General features: G+C 42.5%; 1 protein-coding gene across 2 annotated transcripts in view; it reads right to left on the reverse strand.

Annotated features, from left to right (window-relative positions):
* The window catches only part of STARD3 (StAR related lipid transfer domain containing 3), a 71,786-nt gene that overhangs the window by 43,069 nt on the left and 7,040 nt on the right, over positions 1-21,677 (reverse strand). For both annotated transcript variants that reach the window (XM_068263586.1, XM_068263587.1), the window contains exon 2: positions 19,923-20,189. In XM_068263586.1, the coding sequence (XP_068119687.1) occupies positions 19,923-20,135 (213 nt within the window). In that variant the 5' untranslated portion in view covers positions 20,136-20,189. The remainder of the gene's footprint in view (positions 1-19,922; positions 20,190-21,677) is intronic.

The raw sequence follows: 21,677 nt of genomic DNA on the forward strand, positions 1-21,677 counted from the left end.
ATCGCCGCAAATCGCCCAAAAACGCCAAATGCAAGCGCGTAGCCTGCACATTTTCAGGTGATTTCCTGGCGATCGCGTTTCAGTGTTATAGAAGCGCTAAACGTGATCGCCACAAAATCACCGCACTATTCAGTGATTTTTTGCGTGAAATCGCGGAAAAATCACTCCTGCAAAACCGCAGGTGTGAATAGAGCCTCAGAAATGTGAAGATCAGCTGGAATTATTGGATCTTTTCAGATCCAAAAAATCAAAAATCCATTTACTGGTACTTTTGTGCCGTTTGTCACATTTATAAAGGGTCGGTAATACCTGATCGCTACATTCTAAGAGCCCATGGAGATCACCAGTTTGATAACTGTAAACACAATAGGAAGCAACAGAAGGAAGCAATGTTTAGGTGCCCATACATATTCTAGTGATGTATGGGCAGATGGACCAAGAGACAAAACCTCTCACTAATCAGAGAGAGATCTGTTGGCTGCCCATACACCGCAGGCTGATTTCAGCATGAATTCTCTCAGGAAAAAGCCCTGTGACACTGCTGGTACCAGCCACGTGGCCGCCCCCCAAATGTTAATGTCCCCGGTGCCCATGCATTGTAAATCTCACCTGTCCAGCTGCACCGACTCTCCCCTGATGTCTCCCCTGAGTGCTGACATCACACCCCAAAATGCAGTGGCAGTTATATCACATGCTGCGTGTGGGATGTCACACACATGCACTTAGTGTGACTCGTAGGAGGCAGTGGAGGACACATTTACATGGGGAATGGGGGCACAGTGGCCAGGGGTCTATCATGATATCACATGCATTTCCCTCTACACACCCTTCGACCATGTCGGAAGGAGATTTTACAGCTTGCTCAATTAATACATCAGAGAAATTTTGCATCCTTGCTGCGGCACCAATTTTCATCAGATTCTACAAAGTTGTTGAACTGGATGGACGACTGGACCGCAAAAGCGCTACACATATGGCCACCTTTTGAGGTAAACACCTTTCCTGATTATCAGAAGTAGAAAAGCCAAACGCTCTGGAACCCCCAAAACAAAACCACTCCACCGGTGCAGGATCAGGCAGGCCACGCCAGAAGTAAAATCAACAAAGGAGGATCCGCAGTCACAGCGAAGTAGTAAAAGCTGGTATTCTTTATTGAGAAACGCCACAAAAAATGACACACATGGGAGCAGGAAATGACTGACGCGTATCGGGCTCAAAATCTGCCCTTAATCATAGTCATACAGATTCTGAAAGAGGCGGGGACTTTATAGCAGAAGGGAAAGGGAGGGGAAAAACCCCACACCCAATCGTCCTGAGAAAAGCCACAACCCCTTAAAGAGAACATCACACAACTTGTAATGAAAGACAACTGGATGGTTAAATAGAAATAGTGCATCATTACAAAAGTACAAAAATGTAGCAAGGTTTGTAAAAAAACATCTAAATATAAAATTTAATACAAAAAGTACAAGTGAATATAAAAACTGGCGAATGAAAGAAAAAATGTTACTGTTTCTTAACTGTCATATATTAAGCTAATGTCCCAACGGGTGTTTAGGCCATCAGGAAAACGGGTACCCATGCGGTGGATCCAGAAGGCTTCTCGTTTAAGGAGACGCTTCTTATGGTCACCTCCCCTAAACGGGGTGACTACTCTTTCCACGCCCTGGAATTTGAAGGAAGTCATATTACCACTGTGACAGTTCTCAAAATGTTTGGAAACAGCTGATTTTTTGAACGTGTTCCAGCTCGTCCCACAGTAGTGTTCACCTATCCTCACTCGAAGATTGCGGGTGGTGCACCCCACATACTGAATGCGACAGCTGGTGCACGTGATGACATAAATTGTATGTTTAGTGTCGCAATTAATGTATTGCAAAATGGGAAAAGACTTGTTGGTGGTATGTGAAAAGATAGAAGTACCCCTGTGGTGACACTTACAATAATGACATGTAGTGAAACCGCAGGGGTAGGATCCCACTGTACTTAGCCAAGTCGGAGTGCGTATGGAAGCCGGGGACCTGAAAAGGCTGGGGGACAAAAGGGACCCTAGAGTGCGTGCTTTGCGAGATGAAAAACGGCACCCTGCATCAAGAACTGCTTTAAGTTTCAGGTCTGAATGTAAAACCGGGAGATATTTTTTGATGGTATCAACAATATTCTTATATTCTAAACTATATTCCGTCACAAACGTGACAGGACCCTTCCCTGTTTGTTTTTGTCTGACCTTACTATTATCCAAAAGTTCAGCTCTAGATTTTTTGGCCACTTTATTCCGACTGATCTTTAAATGTTTATCTGTATATCCCCTCTGTCTTAGCCTACCCTCAATCAGACCGCACTCCTTATTCGCACCCTCCAAAGTGGAGCAATTGCGAATTGCTCTAACAAATTCACCTGTCGGTATGGCATTGATTGCATGCAAGGGGTGACAAGAGTTAGCTAAAAGGATAGAATTACCCGATGTGGGTTTCCGGAAAGTGCACGTAGAAACCATGTGTGATACATAATCTCCCGTCAAAGTGAGATCTAGATAATCTATCGACGTTGCATGTGTATTCATGGTGAAAATCAAATTTAATTGATTATCATTGAGATAATTCAAAAAAGGTTCCAAATTATCAGGAGGACCCTCCCACACCAACAACAAATCGTCTATGTATCTGCCATACCATTGTATATGGGAGGCAAACGGATTGTCATCCCCAAAGATGCGGAGCTCCTCCCACCAGCCCATATATAAATTGGCCAGGGAGGGGGAAAATTTGGCCCCCATGGAAGCCCCGCATCTCTGGAGATAAAACTGGGAATCAAAGACGAAGAAGTTGTGCGTGAGGAGGTACTCAACTGCTAGGAGCAAAAAGGACTGGAGTGAAAGATCAAAGGTAGAATATGTAGTTAAATGAAAATCTAGTGCTTTTAAGGCTAGTGCATGGGGAATGGAGGAATATAATGAAGTGACATCTAAGGTCACCCACCTGAAATTACAATTCCACCTGAACCTGTCAAGACTAGAAAGAACATGTCTGGTATCCTGAAGGTAACCCGGAAGTCTTGCCACTAGGGGGTGGAGGTGTGCATCCACCCACTCGCCCAGGCGCTCACCCAAGGAGCCAATACCAGCAACAATTGGTCGGCCCCTTGGGGGAACGCCCGGTTTATGGATCTTCGGGAGGTGGTGGAACACAGGGAGAACAGGGTGCAATGGACATAGAAACTCAGAGAGTCGCATGGTAAGCACCCCCATATTCACCCCACGTTCCAACAATGCCCGAAGATCACCAAGGAACTCCTGTGTGGGGTTGCGAGTCAAGGGTAGATACACACCCCCATCCCCCAGCTGTCTCAGGGCCTCATTTTCGTAATCAGTGGCATCCAGGACCACGACCGCCCCACCCTTATCAGCTGAGCGTATGACAATACTAGAGTCACCATGTAGTTCGTTAAGAGCCTGGCGCTCAGAGAGGGTGAGGTCAGAAGGGGCCCTAGGGACCCTAGCCAGGTTGGTCAGCTCCCTCTCTACCAAATCCTGAAATGTATCAATGACAGGGGATCTAGCATTGACAGGATAGAAAGAGGGGTTAGAAACCCGTACAGGGACCACATCCCGTAACTCAATGCCGGGTGGCCCGGTTACATCCAATGACTGTAATGTCATAAGAGTTTTGATATCTGCAAAAGGAGGAACATCCTTGATTTTCTTGGCAGGTAAAGATTCCTGTTTGTCAGAAACCTCAGTGTCACCTGAAAAATGTTTCTTGACCACAAGATTTCTGACAAATTTGTTTAGGTCCAAAATAGTCCTAAACAAATTGAAGTGATTGGAGGGTGCAAAGGAGAGCCCCCTCGACAGGAGTGCAATCTGATCGGAAGTAAGCTCCTTACTGGAGAGATTGACCACATTTTGAATGTCAGGAGCTATCTGGGTTGAGGATTTCCTGTGTTTTCTACCTGCTCTCCTGGTTTTCTTAGTTTTTGGCGTCTCCTTTTTTGTCTCGATTTCTTTTGAAAGGTCTGATAATAGGACAGGGACTGTACCGGTATCCCGGAAGTCTGTAATACCCGAGTTTCCCCCAACACATCAGTGGAAGACGGAAAAATAGTTTGTAGAGTACTACGTGAGGAGTCAGAAAATTCCGAAGTGTCAGACTGAGACCCCGAGGTGTCCTGGGGGCCAAAGCTGACGTTTTTTCTAGGAGTGAACTTTTTGAGGATAGATTTGGGTGACCTGTGGAAAGATTCCCACCTTCCCCATTCATAGACAACATTTTTTTTGTAATCATTAGTGTCCCTCAAAAACTTCACTCTTTTGGTTTCCATAATAATCGTTTCCAATTTGCCTATATTTTGTTTCAATTTAGCATTGAGATCATCATATGCAGCAAGGGAACTGTGCCTCACGAAATCCCGAGTGGTTTTATCGATTTGTATTTTGAGGTCTACAAGTTTTTGCTCTTCGTAGACAACAATAAGTTTCATTAGATTCAGAGAGCAATCTGAAAGAATCTGGTTCCACTCAATGACAAATTTGTCAGAAAAAATGGTAGTAGGAACTTTTTTAATCCGAAGGCCACGTGGCACAATTCCCTTGCTGACATAGTGTTTGAGGCTGGTGACATCCCACCACAAACGCACCTCTTTGTCCAATAGACATTCAAGAGTATTACAGATGGAATGCAGAGTAAGTTCCGGCTGCAAACTGCTGGTATGCTGATCACCAGAGAAAACCGACACGAACTTACTCTTGCGTTCAGAATCTGCCATTAGATCTCCGAAAACATTCTCATTAGCCAAAGGATCAAAGTTATAGTTGTGGGAAACTTCCATTTCAGATACATTACCAACATTAGCTTTAACAGAATCTAATTTAGCCTCAGTATCAATATCTGCAGAGTCAATCATATTAACAGCAATATCGTTATAGAGAGTTCCGTTTGAGGAAGTATCCCCCTCCACAGCCTGATTATCAGCTAGCGAAGCAGATGTTATAGCATTAAACAAAGGCATATCACATGAAGTAAATTGTGGGTGGCCAACATGAGTAGATGAAACATTGACAACATTGACACGAGTATTATCAAGTCTCTGTGAAGGAATTCCGTTAGACAAAGGAAAGTAACCCACTTGGTGTCCTGCATATAGCATGTGTTGAGGCATAATGGTGGTAACTGCAGGTAACATATTGGGTAATGTCATGTATGGCTGAAACGGGGGAAAACAGTGCCTGGCCGTAGAAGGCAATGTAGAAACAGTCTGAGAATGCATATAATCAGATGGAATGTGATTCAATGCCTGGCCCCCAGACATGACTGGGAAAGATGTTGTAGGAAACGTAATAGTCTGGCAAACAGAAGTAACCTGTGTATCAAGCATATTTTGCGATCCAGACATTACATACAGGGCATCTTGATAAGATAGTCGCTTAGGTACAGCTCCCAAACAAACTGGGGCAGAGCCCATGGCAGCAGCACATGAGAATGAAGGACAGTGTGACAGTGCGGTTTCACTACATGTCATTATTGTAAGTGTCACCACAGGGGTACTTCTATCTTTTCACATACCACCAACAAGTCTTTTCCCATTTTGCAATACATTAATTGCGACACTAAACATACAATTTATGTCATCACGTGCACCAGCTGTCGCATTCAGTATGTGGGGTGCACCACCCGCAATCTTCGAGCGAGGATAGGTGAACACTACTGTGGGACGAGCTGGAACACGTTCAAAAAATCAGCTGTTTCCAAACATTTTGAGAACTGTCACAGTGGTAATATGACTTCCTTCAAATTCCAGGGCGTGGAAAGAGTAGTCACCCCGTTTAGGGGAGGTGACCATAAGAAGCTTCTCCTTAAACGAGAAGCCTTCTGGATCCACCGCATGGGTACCCGTTTTCCTGATGGCCTAAACACCCGTTGGGACATTAGCTTAATATATGACAGTTAAGAAACAGTAACATTTTTTCTTTCATTCGCCAGTTTTTATATTCACTTGTACTTTTTGTATTAAATTTTATATTTAGATGTTTTTTACAAACCTTGCTACATTTTTGTACTTTTGTAATGATGCACTATTTCTATTTAACCATCCAGTTGTCTTTCATTACAAGTTGTGTGATGTTCTCTTTAAGGGGTTGTGGCTTTTCTCAGGACGATTGGGTGTGGGGTTTTTCCCCTCCCTTTCCCTTCTGCTATAAAGTCCCCGCCTCTTTCAGAATCTGTATGACTAGGATTAAGGGCAGATTTTGAGCCCGATACGCGTCAGTCATTTCCTGCTCCCATGTGTGTCATTTTTTGTGGCGTTTCTCAATAAAGAATACCAGCTTTTACTACTTCGCTGTGACTGCGGATCCTCCTTTGTTGATTTTCCTGATTATCACTTTTGGGAAATTATGGCATTGCAACTCTCCACCTTTCAGTGCATGATCACCGGGGTATAAAGCCTGTCCTCACTTTTACAAATATTTGTATTACTGTATATTCTGGCATACTAGCCTACTTTTTAACCCTTGAAAATCTTCTGAAAAGTCAGGGGTCGTCTTATACGTCAGGTGTCATTGATGCCGGGTGATTTATTTATTATTTATTTATTGTATTTATAAAGCACCAACATATTACGCAGCGCTGATACCACCTCTCACATCTAGTTGCTGAGGACTGTAGTGAAGCGGCGCAGGCGCACATGTGCGAGATCTGAGAGGCAAAGGAGGTAAACAGGATACAAGGGTGGGCCAGAAGGGTGAAAGAGGAATGTTTTATGGGCACAGCATGATCTATTCTTCCATACCGCTCTGATAAACAGGTAGACAAGGAGAGCTGACCAATCCAACCAGTCAATCGCTTATATATGGTTACATACTGGGTACCACATACAGTACAGCACCAGTATCTGTTCATACATAGCACCAGATTTTTATTTGGTGCGCGTTGGAAGAGGGGTAGTCTTATACAGCGAGTATATCCCAAATTCTAACGGGAAACGTTGGGGGGGGGGGGGTCGTCTTATACGGCAGAATATACGGTAGCCCAAGTTTCTCTCAAAAGGTCAGTACAGATCACTGTCTGATTTACATTTCCAGCACAAATAAATGTCAGGCACAGGTTCCACTATTTATAGGATTTAGATTGACGGCAATAAAGTGTAATGGCTCTCTTTGGCTACAGCTTGGTTTCAAATACAGTGTCAGGTCAGAATAAGTATCAAAATCCTCCCCATGATTTCCCCTGACTTCTTGTCCTGGTAACACCCCAGACTGTGCTGTGAGATAATGTCTCCGGCTTCCCCTTTCCTAAGTGGACTGCCCATATAAAATTCTATGCACAGTTCACTATAGGCTAGTGGTGATACTTTAGGAAAAAAAACAAACAAGCCATCAGGAACAGTTGTGCAGAGGAACCAATCAGATTTCAGTTAAAAGCTGAAACCTGATTGGTTGCTCTAGTTTTCTCACTAGGTTTTGGTACATTAGCTGTGTTGTCTATGAGAATATTCCATTATCAGCAGCACATGGCCGAGTGTATACAAATGGCAAGAGTACCAAAACCATAGAAAGAATAATACAGCAGTCATAACAGAGCACAACAGGTAGCTAAGAGTGTAAAGCTCTACTTTATAATGTTATAAAGGCAATGTTATGAGCTGAACAATATAATCCAATCACGTGAAGATAAATTATGGAATCAGAAGTTATTGTCAGCAAAAACTGCATGGCAATGCAAAATGAAAATTTAATTTAATATTTCTATTGTTTTTACACTCACAAAACAAGCACGCTTGACAATCATTTTTACCACCAGACTACGCACATTTTTTCAAACCAGAAATAAAGTTGCCTGTGTTCCTACTGCCATGAAAATTTTAAAGGACCTCAAAGAGAAATATAGAAAATGCTATATTTATTTCCTTGTAAACAATGCCAGTTGCCTGGCAGTCCTGATGATCATCTGGCATATGGCCAATCCAGTAAAACCTGAGTCAGAGTACCTGATCTGCTGCATGCTTGTTCAGGGTCTTTGGCCAAAAGTATTCAAAACCCAGGATTAGGACTGTCAGGCAACTGGTATTGTTTAAAAATAAATAAATATGGCAGCCTCCATATCACTCTTACCTCGGGTTCCCTTTAATTTGTTTCTTTGGTGTTTTGAAGATGTAAGGCCTGGTACATAGGAAATCTGCGGCCAACCTTTCCAATTCTGTTTCCTGCTTAATATAATGACTGGATGGGAATACCAAACCTCCAAATACACACGTATGGAGGCTCTTCTGTCCCACCTTTTTCCCTCTGCAACAGATTATTGGCACAAACAAACAGGCGTTAAAACGGTCAGCCAGTCTAAAGATGCCCATACACTTATAGATCTTCCCCAGCAGATTTGATCACTGTGATTGAATCTGCTGGAGATGAATGCCCCAATTTTGTAATTTTGATAGATTTTGGTCAGATCTCGCTCGAAAGGGGCAGGTTGGGTGTTTGGCGGTAGATTTGTCTGATCGATGGACTCCCCCAGGTGTCCCCCCACCATTTAAAATAGTGATCCCCACGGGCCTCTGCATAGTGTTGGCAGCAGAGCGCACTGAACAGTCCAGCAGCGAATTCCTCCTGTGTCCTCTCTCCATCCCTGACAGTGCGCCAGTTCCCTTCAACCTCACTGCATGTACGTTACACCACTACATACATGTCGCGAGATCATGGGTGAACAGGTGGCCAATGGTGATGGAGACAGGAGGGGCACACGCCAGTGGACAGGTGAGAGTGCTCTGCTGCCAACACTCTGCAGAGGGGTTGAGGGGGGGAGCTCCCAGTCAGTCCTGCACGGCAGCAGGAGGTTCAATATTTTAAAAATTTTCTAAATATATTAAAAATCTATTTACAGTAATAGATCACTCTGATCAGATTTTGATCAGAGACGGATCTATCTCTTGGTCAAATCTTAAAGCCATCTGCCAGTGTGTGTTCACATTTAATTCATTTCTGATAAAGGTTAGACATCCTGGTTCAACGATGAGAAGAAAATATGCAAATTGTGGGAGCTGTGGTGAACAGAGAAAAAAAACAAAACACACAGGGACACCTTTTGGTGTATTATCGAAGGATAATTTGGCTGAAAGCAAGAGTATATTTGTGGCGCTCACACGGTTCCCGAGAAAACCGCATGTGCGCCATTTGAGTCACAAACGCAAATTCCATGGCAATTCCCAAAATGCCATTTTTTTTTAAATCAACTTTTTTCCCCCCCCCTTCAAATGGTGTCAAATTAAGGAACTTCTAATTTTTTTAGCAGAAATTCAAAGGAGTGCCCCAACACCCCTGCTGGGTGACAATGCCATAAATCTAGTTTCTGCCTGACAGAAATCGTAAAGCCCAAGTTTCTGGGAGAATTGTGTCTGCATTTTTGACAACTTCGTCCAAAGCAGCAAAAGGCACAGATCTTATCAAGTCTCTCTGGAAGCAACTGACCTACTGTGACCCAGAAATTCCCAATATTCATATTTTCTTCACATTTTCTTCATAATTCATGGCATAGCAAGTCTCTATGCCCATTAAATCTGCACAGGTTGTGGGATTCCACATGGCGCTGGTTCTGAGAGGTTTCCTGACCAATCAGAACTGGAGTAAGACTGGTTTAAAGTAACCCTTTAATACCCCAGGGGTCTGACCCCTCAAGTTTGATATCAGGGGTCTGACCCCTCTAGTTTGATATTGTTCTCGGTAAATTCTGACCCACTTAAAAATGTTCTTAGATTTAACAAAACCTGTACGGTTTTGGAGATAGAATGCCTATCTAAATCTGACGTCGAAGTAACATCAAATTGACAGCCAGCTGGACATTGGCAAAACCACTTGGAATATTTCCCAAAAAGAGCATGGCAATCGGCCATCTTGGACTTTCTCCAAAGACTTGCGATTGCCGCATGGACTACCAATAACGGTATTTGAACTGTACATTAAGACAATCTGTTTCTTTTCACCTCTACAGTTTTTCTATCAAACCATTCTGTTCTGCCGGACAGGTATATTTATCAGTGGGTTAAAGTATACTGTGTGCATGTAGTTTTAGAATAAAACTAACGATTTTATCGTTCAGTCTTGTGCCTGTTCTTGTCATCTGATTGTTGCTGCAAAGGATCCACCTTCTGGAGTCATACTACTGCACTGTGTTATTATTTTCTTATAAATTGTTGATTTGCTAGCTAGGTTGTAAATAACCGTTTCTTCCTTTTAGGAGTAGCTAGTTGGAGACTGTCCGCTCCATTTCACAGACAGTGGTGGCAGTGAAATTACCAGATTTTCCACATGAAATCGATATCTTTAGTTTACTGATTGTACATACAATCGGGATTGTACATGTATGGGCACCTCCAACCAATCTTAACCGTTTACTACACACACAGTGTATCTGCCTCCAGAAGTCTAGTGCATGAAACCTTCATGGCAACAGTGGCCTAGTAATTGGTGGATTGGTGAGCGATTGTCACATTACATATTGTCGACAGCATTGTGACCAATCTTTATTGTCAGTCTGTTCACCGTACTGCCAACCATCGGAGGTGGCTATTCCCCAATCGGTAACGGTAGCAGATTAGACGGGATTGGCACGCTCTGTCACATTACTACCTTCTGTCGATCCAGCAACCTGTCTTTTAACGTCTTTTAGACGGGATTGAGGGGTTGGATTGTCACATTGGTTGGCAGTGGTGGTGACAGCACACCCCCAAAACCAGGCATAGCCAGCTTTTGGGAAATCAGAGTGCAAAGATCTGACAAACTCAGTCTTTGCAACCAGAAAAATAAGACAGTGGTCACTAAGTATCGTGTCTTGCGGAACTGGAGTTCCGGGCACAAAACGTAACCTATGTCTGAGGGGACATTCATCCATCTGTATGCAGCAAAGAGCTATTACTACAACTGAGCTATGGTTACATTCTGGAAGTTTCTGGATGTTGTGGCGATGTTTTGTTCACATTTTTGGTGAATAAACAACCTGTTTTTTAAGAAAAGGCCAGTGCTGGTAATTTTTTTTCTTGTGGTCCTTATATATTTTTCGATATATTTATGTATACACATTCATCACCAAAGGCGCCTCCTACTCTCTTGTACCAAAATATGCAAATTGCTACTGCCAATATGTTAAGGAGGAAGTTCTGACCCCTTGGATCTTCCAAGCATCTCTGCCAATCTATTCATATGAAGGATGTTTTACTGACAAGCAGGAAGGAAGTACTTCTGCTTTGTCTTACTACATTTGCTTCACCACTGAAACTGCTGAAAATGTACATGTGCACTTGCACTGTGACCAACCACTGATTCATAAGGTTATCAGCACCTGTTCTGTTTCTAGTATCTGGGTTTGCCTTAGGTTAGCATTAAAGCAGAACTAAAGTCAAATTCAGGAAGCAACTATGAGTATATTAAAACCTGCAGGAGCAGCAATGTGTAAAGTCCAACTTCAAAAATTCTGTATTGTGGACATGTCAACAAGTAAACATTGTCTTCTACCCGCAGCTCTCTCTCTGGGTGTGTCCACTACCAAACTGAAATCTTCTACAGCTATAACCAAAGTTCCTCACTGCTGACAGTGAGATCTATTATTTACCTGTACAGTCAGTACCTGGATAACAAATTATCTGGAGCGTTTAGAACCACTAATAATTCATTATCATTCATACATTTCTTGATTCTGCATATTTTCCACTGGCTACACCTTACACTGCTCATGCCCCCTTTCTCCATCACATATGTACAAGCCTTTCAGGGGCCACACGGTCAGAATAACAGGACATGGGCTAGAACAAGGGTTTTAATAGTCAGCACATTGCACCAAATAAGCATTGTCCACGTTTCATACCCTATTGTGAGTTACTACTGTTATAGTTAGAGGTGTCTCTGTCATGCCAGAGATGGTTATCCCTCTCATGCCAGGGACGGACGTAGCCCTCACGACAGGGACGGACCCAGCCCTCGTCCCAGGGACGGACATATATCGCACTGACATATTACGCAGCGCTGTACAGAGTCTTGTCACTAACTGTCCCTTTAAAGGGGCTCTCAATCTTATCCCTATCATAGTGATAGGTCTATGTAGGTATCGTAGTGCATATATCATAGTCTAGGGCCAATTTTAGGGGGAAGCCAATTAGCTTATTTGTATGTTTTTTTGGGGATGTGGGAGGAAACCAGAGTGCCCGGAGGAAACCCACACATATACACGGGGAAAACATACAAACTCCTTGCATATGTTGACCTGGCTGGGATTTGAACCGGGGATCCAGCGCTGCAAGGGGAGAGTGCTACCCACTACGCCCCACATAACCCATTGTGGTGCATTAAAAATGTGGTGCATAATAAATAAAAAAAAAAAAAAAAAGCTGCATGTCCTGAATTTAAATGCAGTGCCCCAGAGAGATGTCTACAGAGGCCATTAAAACCACAGTATCAGAATTTGCACACAACTCCACTTTGGTGGCCCACTTTAATGCCCCCTGCACACTGCAAATCCGATTTGCGATTCCAATTTTCCCTGGTTGCTCTCAAAACAAAAGAAAAACTCAAAAAAAGAAGCATGCAGTACCGATTCAAAATTGCAAATCGGAATCGCGTGTAGTGTGCAAGAGGCCTCAATCAGTCTGAGTGCATCAGTACTGTACAATTATTGGTTTACTTTGTTCCCCTGAAATGTTCTAGCCCTGTTCCCCTGGCTGAACACTCTGCGCATCCATACCACCTTACAAACATCTCCTCTATGGCTGCTGGAACAATCAATGTTAACCGAATCACACCGCCTTCTAAGAGAAACAAATGTTATGTCTGCAGGTTCTCAGCTAAATCTTTAGTTAAAACCATTTGTCTCTTTAAATTCCAAAATGAACTATTGCCAGAAGCAGGAGATGACAGGTCATCTGTCGCATGTAAAACAAACTAGGAGGGTCACTAAGACAGCAAGCTCCTGAGGGCAATACACCTCCCACAGTTATTGATTAGTACCAGAGGAGCCTGTATTGGATATTCTGCACTGGGATGGACAGACTTCTGTATTAAAGCGGTATCCTCACCATAAAAATCAAATTTCAACAGCAACTGGTCTGAGTGTATTAAGTGATAAAGATGCTAATCCTACATTCAAAACTTGCAAAACTTTTTCTGCTGTTATGATTTGGAGTTATCACATACTTAAAGGAATACTATCGATACCCAAGTGTTCTAAAATTACAGTGTGCAAATAATGTCTAAGTAGCTGTGTAAACATTCTCCTACTTTTTCATGTTAAATATCAGAGGCAAAAGTTGTAATTTATTGAGGGTAGGATTTGGCTATATTGGGACAAATCCATTGCAGAAGGGGTGTCTGCTTCAATGCACAGCCAGAGTTGCATATCAGATTACAGAAAGAAAATATCAAACATATCAAACTCTGAAAGCAAAAACAGTATGAAAAAGCTGTGACAATTAGTTACATTTCCTTCAGACCGGTCAGTCAGAAACACAGGACACAGGAGCTGCAGCTGTTGGGAACTCTTCTCTGTCACACACAGAGCTACACAGAGTTAACTGATCAGGTGTGAGGGGAATTTCCCCTCTCCTCATGGCTCAGTCAGCCGTCAGTTTTGGCATCAGTAAAGTTTGAATGTATTTTGATAACAGTAAACAAAGAAGTTGCTACTAAAACGTATACACCAGTACTTAGCAGCACTTCCCAAACAATTCCTGTGTCAATTGAAAAAAATATGTGAATCGATAGTATTCCTTTAAAGAGCACTGGCTTTTTAGTAGTCAGTGCCAAAGAATTGCATGCTGGGGGTTCTTTTTATCTATGTATTTCTCCTTTTTCCTTTATTTCCCTGCCAACTGCTTATCTGAAACCTAATCCCCTACTCACTTGTGTTTACAAGCAAGGCTGAGGCGACTCAGCGATTGGAGGAGACAAGAAAAAAAAGTAAAGGGCAGAAATGACACCACGAGTTAGCCTCAACTGTGGGCAAAAGACATGGCCCTCACTACTAACAGAATTCTCGTCATTTACTATATAACATTCACTGAAATCAAAACATGGACAGTATAATACATGTGTTATGTAAGTAGATCAAGTATTTATCTACTTATATATGTGTTTTTTTTCCCTGGTATAGTATGGCTGATCCTACTGCTTTATTCTGAAGCCAGCATGTAAAAGGAATCTGTCATTATGCTTAATAGTGGCCTGATGGAAGTTCCCATTAATGTGAAAACTGCATGCTAGATCAGTGAAGCACCTATTCAGCAGTACCGAGTGGGGTAACTGAAAATTGCAGTTTCCAGTCATTATGGTGTTAATCACGCGGTGCTTGGGATTGGCAAATCACGTCTGATCCGAAAATAGTCAATCTGTGGTATAATGGACCAAAGCATTTTTTTTACAATGAGAGTGGTGACACCATATGGCAGGTTATAAAGCAGCCATCAGGTGGATTACCAGTTTTTACTACATCAATAACCACTAGTGTTGCTGACAACAAGTAGTGACTGTGGGATCTAGCGATTCCTTATAAAAATGTTCATTTAACCTTCCTAGCAGTATGGAAGAGCCTGCCTCGTCCTAAAAAATAGCTACAAGGTAAGGACGAGTCAGGCTCATCCAGTAATTACAATTAATCACCTGCAGCGTCGCTGGGATGAGGGATCCATAACCGGCAGCTCGCGGCTTCACTACGCATGTATTCCTGTCTTTTTTTTGGCAATCCCAGGCGGCGATCTCCTATTTTTCCTCCTTTGTCGCTTCCTGTCCCTCGGCGATGACATCCACCGGTGTGTCCCTCCCTGCGTGCCCCCCCCTGGTGTCAGGTATACGACAACACATCAGGCAGCAAATTTATTTTGTTTGTATTGAATCCAATACAAACATCTGTATTGGATCAAAAAAAGAAGAAGAAAAAAAAAAAAAAAAAAAGTTATGGGCAACACTACTGCCCATAGCATCAAATAAGAATATATATTTGTAATCAATATTACAAAAGGGAGAAAAAAAAAGTGCTTTTTTCATATTGTAGGCATGCTTGTGGACAGCTTGCAAGACCGCAACTTGCAAGTGGTCCACATAAATGCTTACAATATAAAGAAACCAGGGCTGTGGAGTTGGAACAAAAAATCATCCAACTCTACTCCGATGTTTATGAAACCTCTGACTCCGACTCCAGGTACCCAAAATGGTTCTGACTCAGACTCCTTAATCTAATACTTACCAGGGCTGTGGATTTGGTACAAAAATCATACGACTCCCGACTGACTCGTCAGGTTTATGAAACCACCGACTCAGAATCCAACCCCGACTCCACACCCCTAAAAGAAACACTTTAAAAAAAATTGTACCGCTTTTGGTACAAAAATTGCAGGGAATAAATGCTGGAAATAATGGCATTTCTTTGGGTGATTGCCATCTAATGTCATAAGCAAAAACATCACTGCACAGGAAACGTCAGTGTAATAAATGGGGTGAGTGTTAAAGTGACCACTAATGATCCAATCTTTGTCATCCAATTTTACCAAATCTATGTAGTATAAGGGTAAATTTAGTGAACATATTGAATGAATACTTTAGGCAGTTCCCTTATATTACATAGAAATGGTAAGATTGGATGGAAAAGATCGGATCATTAGTGGCCACCATTACAGCACTGCAGGTGGCCATATGATGTGATACATTCCAAGACAACATGCTTCCAGTAAATGTACCCTAAACTGATCCTGCATTAACCTTCCCTTAAAACTAGACTAAACAAAGGCATTAATTTATAAAGGGGCAAAAATCACTTTATTAATTGTCCCTCTTCAAAGAATAACTTATCTGCTAAAAAAAATAACCATTTTATGTAAAGTAAAAACACCTAGCTGCTAGGCGAGATGGATTCCACTCTGGTATCAGCTGATATACATCATGTGATGCTTGAAAACATCATGTGATGCAGACAAAATATAGGGAGGCCTGGTCTCTCATTAGGCATACATATGAAATTGCTGCGAGACTTGGGCGCAGGATACCAGGGCTGTGGAGTCGGAGTCGTGGAGTCGGGCAATTTTGGGTGCCTGGAGTCGGAGTCGGGAAAAAAAATGCACCGACTCCGACTCCTAATGTATTTGTAACTGTAATTAAAATAGAAAATATGATAAAATGTTCTATTTCTCAGATAATAGTCATTAAAAATAATGTATATATACAGTAATAGCTGTGCTTAGTTCACAAAAATGAAATAAACTAATCAAAATTAGTTACTTGTGCTGCTTCAATAAAGCAGTCCCCGTATTTTTAAGGTCAGATATACATATCTGATTGTGACTGTATATATGATGTGTACACAGGAATCTCTTATATATACTAAATAACATCTATGCTGTAAGAATAAAGCCTGATGTGTAGCCGTGTCACTAATAGAGATGGTCAATGAGATGGAAATAATTCTGCATTGATGCTGATTTATGCAAATGTATGCACTCCCTTTGCTCATGAAATCAAATAATTTGATATATTGTTAAAATTTGGTTTGGTGACTACAAATTAAAGGGTAACTGAGACGGATGAAAAGTAAAGTTTTATACATACCTGGGGCTTCCTCCAGCCCCCTTCAGGCTAATCAGTCCCTCACTGTCCTCCACCACCCGGATCTTCTGCTATGAGTCCTGGTAATTCAGCCAGTCAGCGCTGTCCGGCCGCATGCCGCTCCCACAGCCAGGAACATTCTGCACCTGCGCAATAGTGCTGCACAGGTGTAGTATGCTCCTGGCGGCGGAGTGTGTGCATGCGCACTACGCCTGACTGGCTCAACTACCTGGACTCATAGCAGAAGATTCAGGTGGTGGAGGAGGACAACGAGGGACTGATTATCCTGAAGGCGGCTGAAGGAAGCCCCAGGTATGTATAAAACTTTAATTTCATCTGTCTCAGGTTTACTTTGTTACACAGTAGAAATATACATATGCTCTCCCCACAGAGCTGCAGGGAATCCACTGAGAATGCTGTGCACATTGAACACAGAGGTGTTGTCTGTCACCCATAAACCTTGTTCAGATTGTGCATGAAGAATGTGTAATAGAGGAAGAATCTTCTCATTCCCCTGCAGAGTACCTGCACATCATTCTTACATGTACCCACACTTACATTGCCTAGGGCAGGCATGGGCAAACTTGGCCCTCCAGCTGTTAAAGAACTACAAATCCCACAATGCATTCGTCTTTATGAATCATGACTGTGGTTGTCAGACTCCTGCAATGCATTGTGGGACTTGTAGTTCCTCAACAGCTGGAGGGCCAAGTTTGCCCATGCCTGGCCTAGGGCCTGATAGATGTTCTTTGTTCCGGTTTGTACCTTTTACAAGTACTCTTACCAAGGACTAGTTTTAGTCTAAAGGGAATAAATATAGTAGTCTACATATCCTTCTCACTTCAGTTGTCTTGTAAAATTTCTAAGCGTTGGCAGTTAAGAGACGAATTTCATGTTACATACTTTTAATCAACAAAATTGTAATATGCAAATTAGAGGAGTCGGAGTCGAGGAGTCGGAGTCGGTGGAATCCTAAACTGAGGAGTCGGAGTCGGTGGATTTTTGGACCGACTCCACAGCCCTGCAGGATACAGCCGATATATATGGCATGTCCCGGCGGCGTTAATTATTATACCCCCTCCAGGTCCACGTGGATAGAGGGAATTATTTAATTTGGCTTCCAGTTATTGCTGGAGGCCAAATTACAGTGTTTTAAAAGTAACTTCAGCTCTGTCTTCTGACGGTGCCGAAGTTACTCACTGAGCTCCGCTATAGCCGTAATTCCTATTACGGTCTATAGTGGCGCCGGTTGCACCCAAATCTCCTGCACTGTTATTACAGCACTCATCTCATTAGTACCCATAATTGGAGGCTGATAGTATTAAAATATTAGACGTGTCTCTGTCCCCAGCAGAGTCATAAAAGCTGTCAGTAGGCTAGATACAGCTAAATATAAAGAGGGCAGATACCAGCCTGGAGCATGTGGAGGCGCATGGCCAGGACAGGATATGCACCGTAGTCCGCAACTCAGCCAGTCACAGACTTTAATTGAGTTGGCAACAGAGGAGACCAACAGGACACTAAAGGAGCTCAAAGACTAATGGGGGGGCTGGACTAAAACTTAATTTTTTCCCTGTCTCAGGTACACTTTAACTCATGGAAAGGTTTTACATTCAAATAATACCAGTGATCTTGCGCCCACTTAGCTAAAAAACAATGGAATTGGCTGCAGTGAGTGAATGGGGTTACTCACACCCCCACCAACACAACAATTAGAAAATTCTCAAATTCACTCATGCGCCCGTATGTATCAACATAGACAGTTTATTCAATTGCATAAACACCTCATAAAATTATGTTAAAATGAAATAAAAAATAAAATGATTAAAATAATTAAAATTCTGCAGTCAAACACTAGATAACTCTAAATACGACCTTCCTATAGTACACAGACTAGGACATAATCCTATCAGATATCTATAGATCAGTTCACTGAGCAGGCTTCATTCTCTAGAACATGCTTGCAAAAATTCTCATACCTCTTAGATGACATAAAACAAAGTACCTATATGCACCTTGATAACTTGCGGCAACAGTCTCTATGTAGTACCTAGAATGCACCTTAATATCCTATGGCATCAGCCTCTATAAAGTCTCTTGATATGACAACACAACTTATAACAATCTTTCAGCTTCTATTTCAATATTCCACATGTCAATTTGTACCGGATCGGTATGTGGCATCAGCCTCTATACAGTCTCGCCACTCTTAGCAGTTTTTCAGCTCCTGCTTCAATATTTCAACGCACGGAGGGGTGGGCGGTGTACATCAGATACATGCAGTTGTTTCATATAGTCCTGTAACTCACGCAGCACATAAGGATGGGCGGCTAGCAACCAGAGCTTGTGATCCCACAACGTCTTCCGACAGAGCGAGCCCCGGCCGGTGGCTCGTATAACGGTTTTCCGTCTGTCAAAACGTGCGTAGCTTACTGGATACTCACTTCACGATCTAAGCCGGAAGTTCGGGGGTGACATCACCTCTAAAGAAACCCAATGCCGACTAGTTTCGGTAGACACGCCTGACTTCTTCAGGTTGCGTTATATTGAAGCAGGAGCTTAAAAACTGCTAAGAGTGGCGAGACTGTATAGAGGCTGATGCCACATACCGATCAGGTACAAATTGACATGTGGAATATTGAAATAGAAGCTGAAAAGATTGTTATAAGTCGCGTTGTCATATCAAGAGACTTTATAGAGGCTGATGCCATAGGATATTAAGGTGCATTCTAGGTACTACATAGAGACTTATCAAGGTGCATATAGGTACTTTGTTTTATGTCATCTAAGAGGTATGAGAATTTTTGCAAGCATGTTCTAGAGAATGAAGCCTGCTCAGCGAACTGATCTATAGATATCTGATAGAATTATGTCCTAGGTTTTACATTCACTCATGAATTCGAATTTGCCTTGTTCAACTCTGGGTTTAGTAGGGCTTTAGGCCCCTTTTACACTAGCGTGCTACGTCATCTCGCGTTACACTTCCCTTCCACAAGGGCTAGGCAAGTCCATGGAGACTTGCATAATTCACGCAATGTGACGCGGTGCACCAGAAATATCCAAATCATCACAATCCCGACGCAAAGGCTGCAGCGTGTTACTGAATGATATGTGCCTACCGCATCGATAATGCATATGACCCTATCACCGCAACGTTTTGCAGGGTCATATGAATATGGATTTCCGTGGTGTTGTGATGCAGCAGGCTCCCCTGCCACGCAATCACTGCACCGCTTAGGTGTAAAAGGGGCCTTGGAGTTAGGGGTGACTTAATCAGGATTAAGGGCAATACAAGCTCAAGCATCATTTGTTCCTATAGAAACAGCGCAGCAATACTAAAGCATTATGGGATACTCACATTAAGCTCAATGATCCACAGTAGGGAGATGAAAAGCAGATCAAATGTGACAAAAAGGCAGAATGTCCTCCGAACATCGGAGATGGCCCTGCGCTGCTCTGGGGGGAGGTAGAACTGTGGGGACAGGCTCTGGCTCCATGAGGAATTAATGGAGGCAATGGCTGGGAGACTTCGCTCCAGTTCAGCATGGAGATCTCCAGAGTGTTTACTCATCTTGGGAAGGGAAAGGAAGCTTCAGTATCAAGAAACCGGGAAACACTAATCCATCTGTAAGAAAAACATGGTGAATGTTGTTTTTTCATAATCACATTGCAAGCATTGCCTATGTAAAATATAATTATGTTACAGTGTTCTCCCTAGAAATCTTTTCCAGCCGAGTGGCATGAAAAAGTAGCCAGGTGGGGCGTGATGAGAGCATACAGGGCCGGTGCTTCTGTGCGCATCTCTGCTTACAGCATAGGAGGAGTTGAACAGATGACAGCTGGTGCTCACCAAAACTAGCCAAGTGGAGTACCCAGCTAAAAGAGCCTGGGAAGAACACTGATGTTATATGAACTACAGGCGCCTTTCACACTGCATCCGCAGAGCTTCATCACAACGGACAATAAAATAAGTGATGTTCAAGTAGATGCAAATGTAGGCAAACTTTATGCAAAAGCTTCATAAATTTGCATACACATTTGCATAAATCTGCATCAACACACACAATACTACACGTTTACCACAATGCCCACATTTACAGAGGCAGAGAAGCATACTTTCAAGTTACTGCATACTTCACTGTACCACACTTCTAATGCGCAATGTGACTTTTCACCACACAATGCACCATGTATAGTGTGACAGTAGGCTAAAGGCCCAGATTAGGCACAGGTCTTTTTAAACTAATTAAAGCGGACCTAAACTCAAAACTTCCTCTCTGCTCTAAAAGGTAAGCATAATAACCTTTCAAGAAAAACACGTCTTTGTTACAGCTGGTGCAAATCTTACAGTAAATCTGCAGTGCATCTTCTTCCTGATTTCATGGAAGCAGACATATTGTTAACATCCTGCACTTTCAAATTAGCTTATCTATCGTGACAGTCAGCTGAGACGAACAATGCAGAAAAATAGGAACGCTACAACCACCGACACCCCAAGGCAGCAGGGACCACAGAACCAGTCAGCTGAGACGGTTAGAGATCAAATTACAACCTGTGGTTAGTCACAGATGAGGGGGAATTAGACAGGCTAAACTTTCTAAATACATTCAGGGTGCATTTCTCTAGGTTTTCCTTCTGTCCTGTGCAAGAGTTCGGGTCCACTTTACACAACCTCCCACCTAAGTAATACAACTTCCCGTGCTTCTTACTACCAGATAAACCAGGGTACCTGGAGTCGGGAAAAAATGCACCGACTCCTAATGAATTTAAACTGTAATTAAAATAGAAAATATGATAAAATCAGGGCTGTGGCGTTGGTACAAAAATTCACCGACTCAGACTCCTCAGTTTAGGAATCCACCGACTCCTCTAATTTGCATATTACAATCTTGTTGATTTAAAGTATGTGACATGAAATTCGTCTCTTAACTGCCAACGCTTATGGTGGCCATACACGGTACAATAAAAACGTTCGATTTTCCTGTTTATTCGATCTAAATGATCGAATTGAATGAAAGTTGAATTTTTATTTTTTTTCGATTAAGGAACTCGAACGATTATCCCGTTTTTTCGGGAAAAATGATCGGACATGCTGGAAAAATCCTTATATTCG

Source organism: Hyperolius riggenbachi, chromosome 12 (assembly GCF_040937935.1).
Source record: "Hyperolius riggenbachi isolate aHypRig1 chromosome 12, aHypRig1.pri, whole genome shotgun sequence".
In the NCBI taxonomy this organism is placed as follows: domain Eukaryota; kingdom Metazoa; phylum Chordata; class Amphibia; order Anura; family Hyperoliidae; genus Hyperolius; species Hyperolius riggenbachi.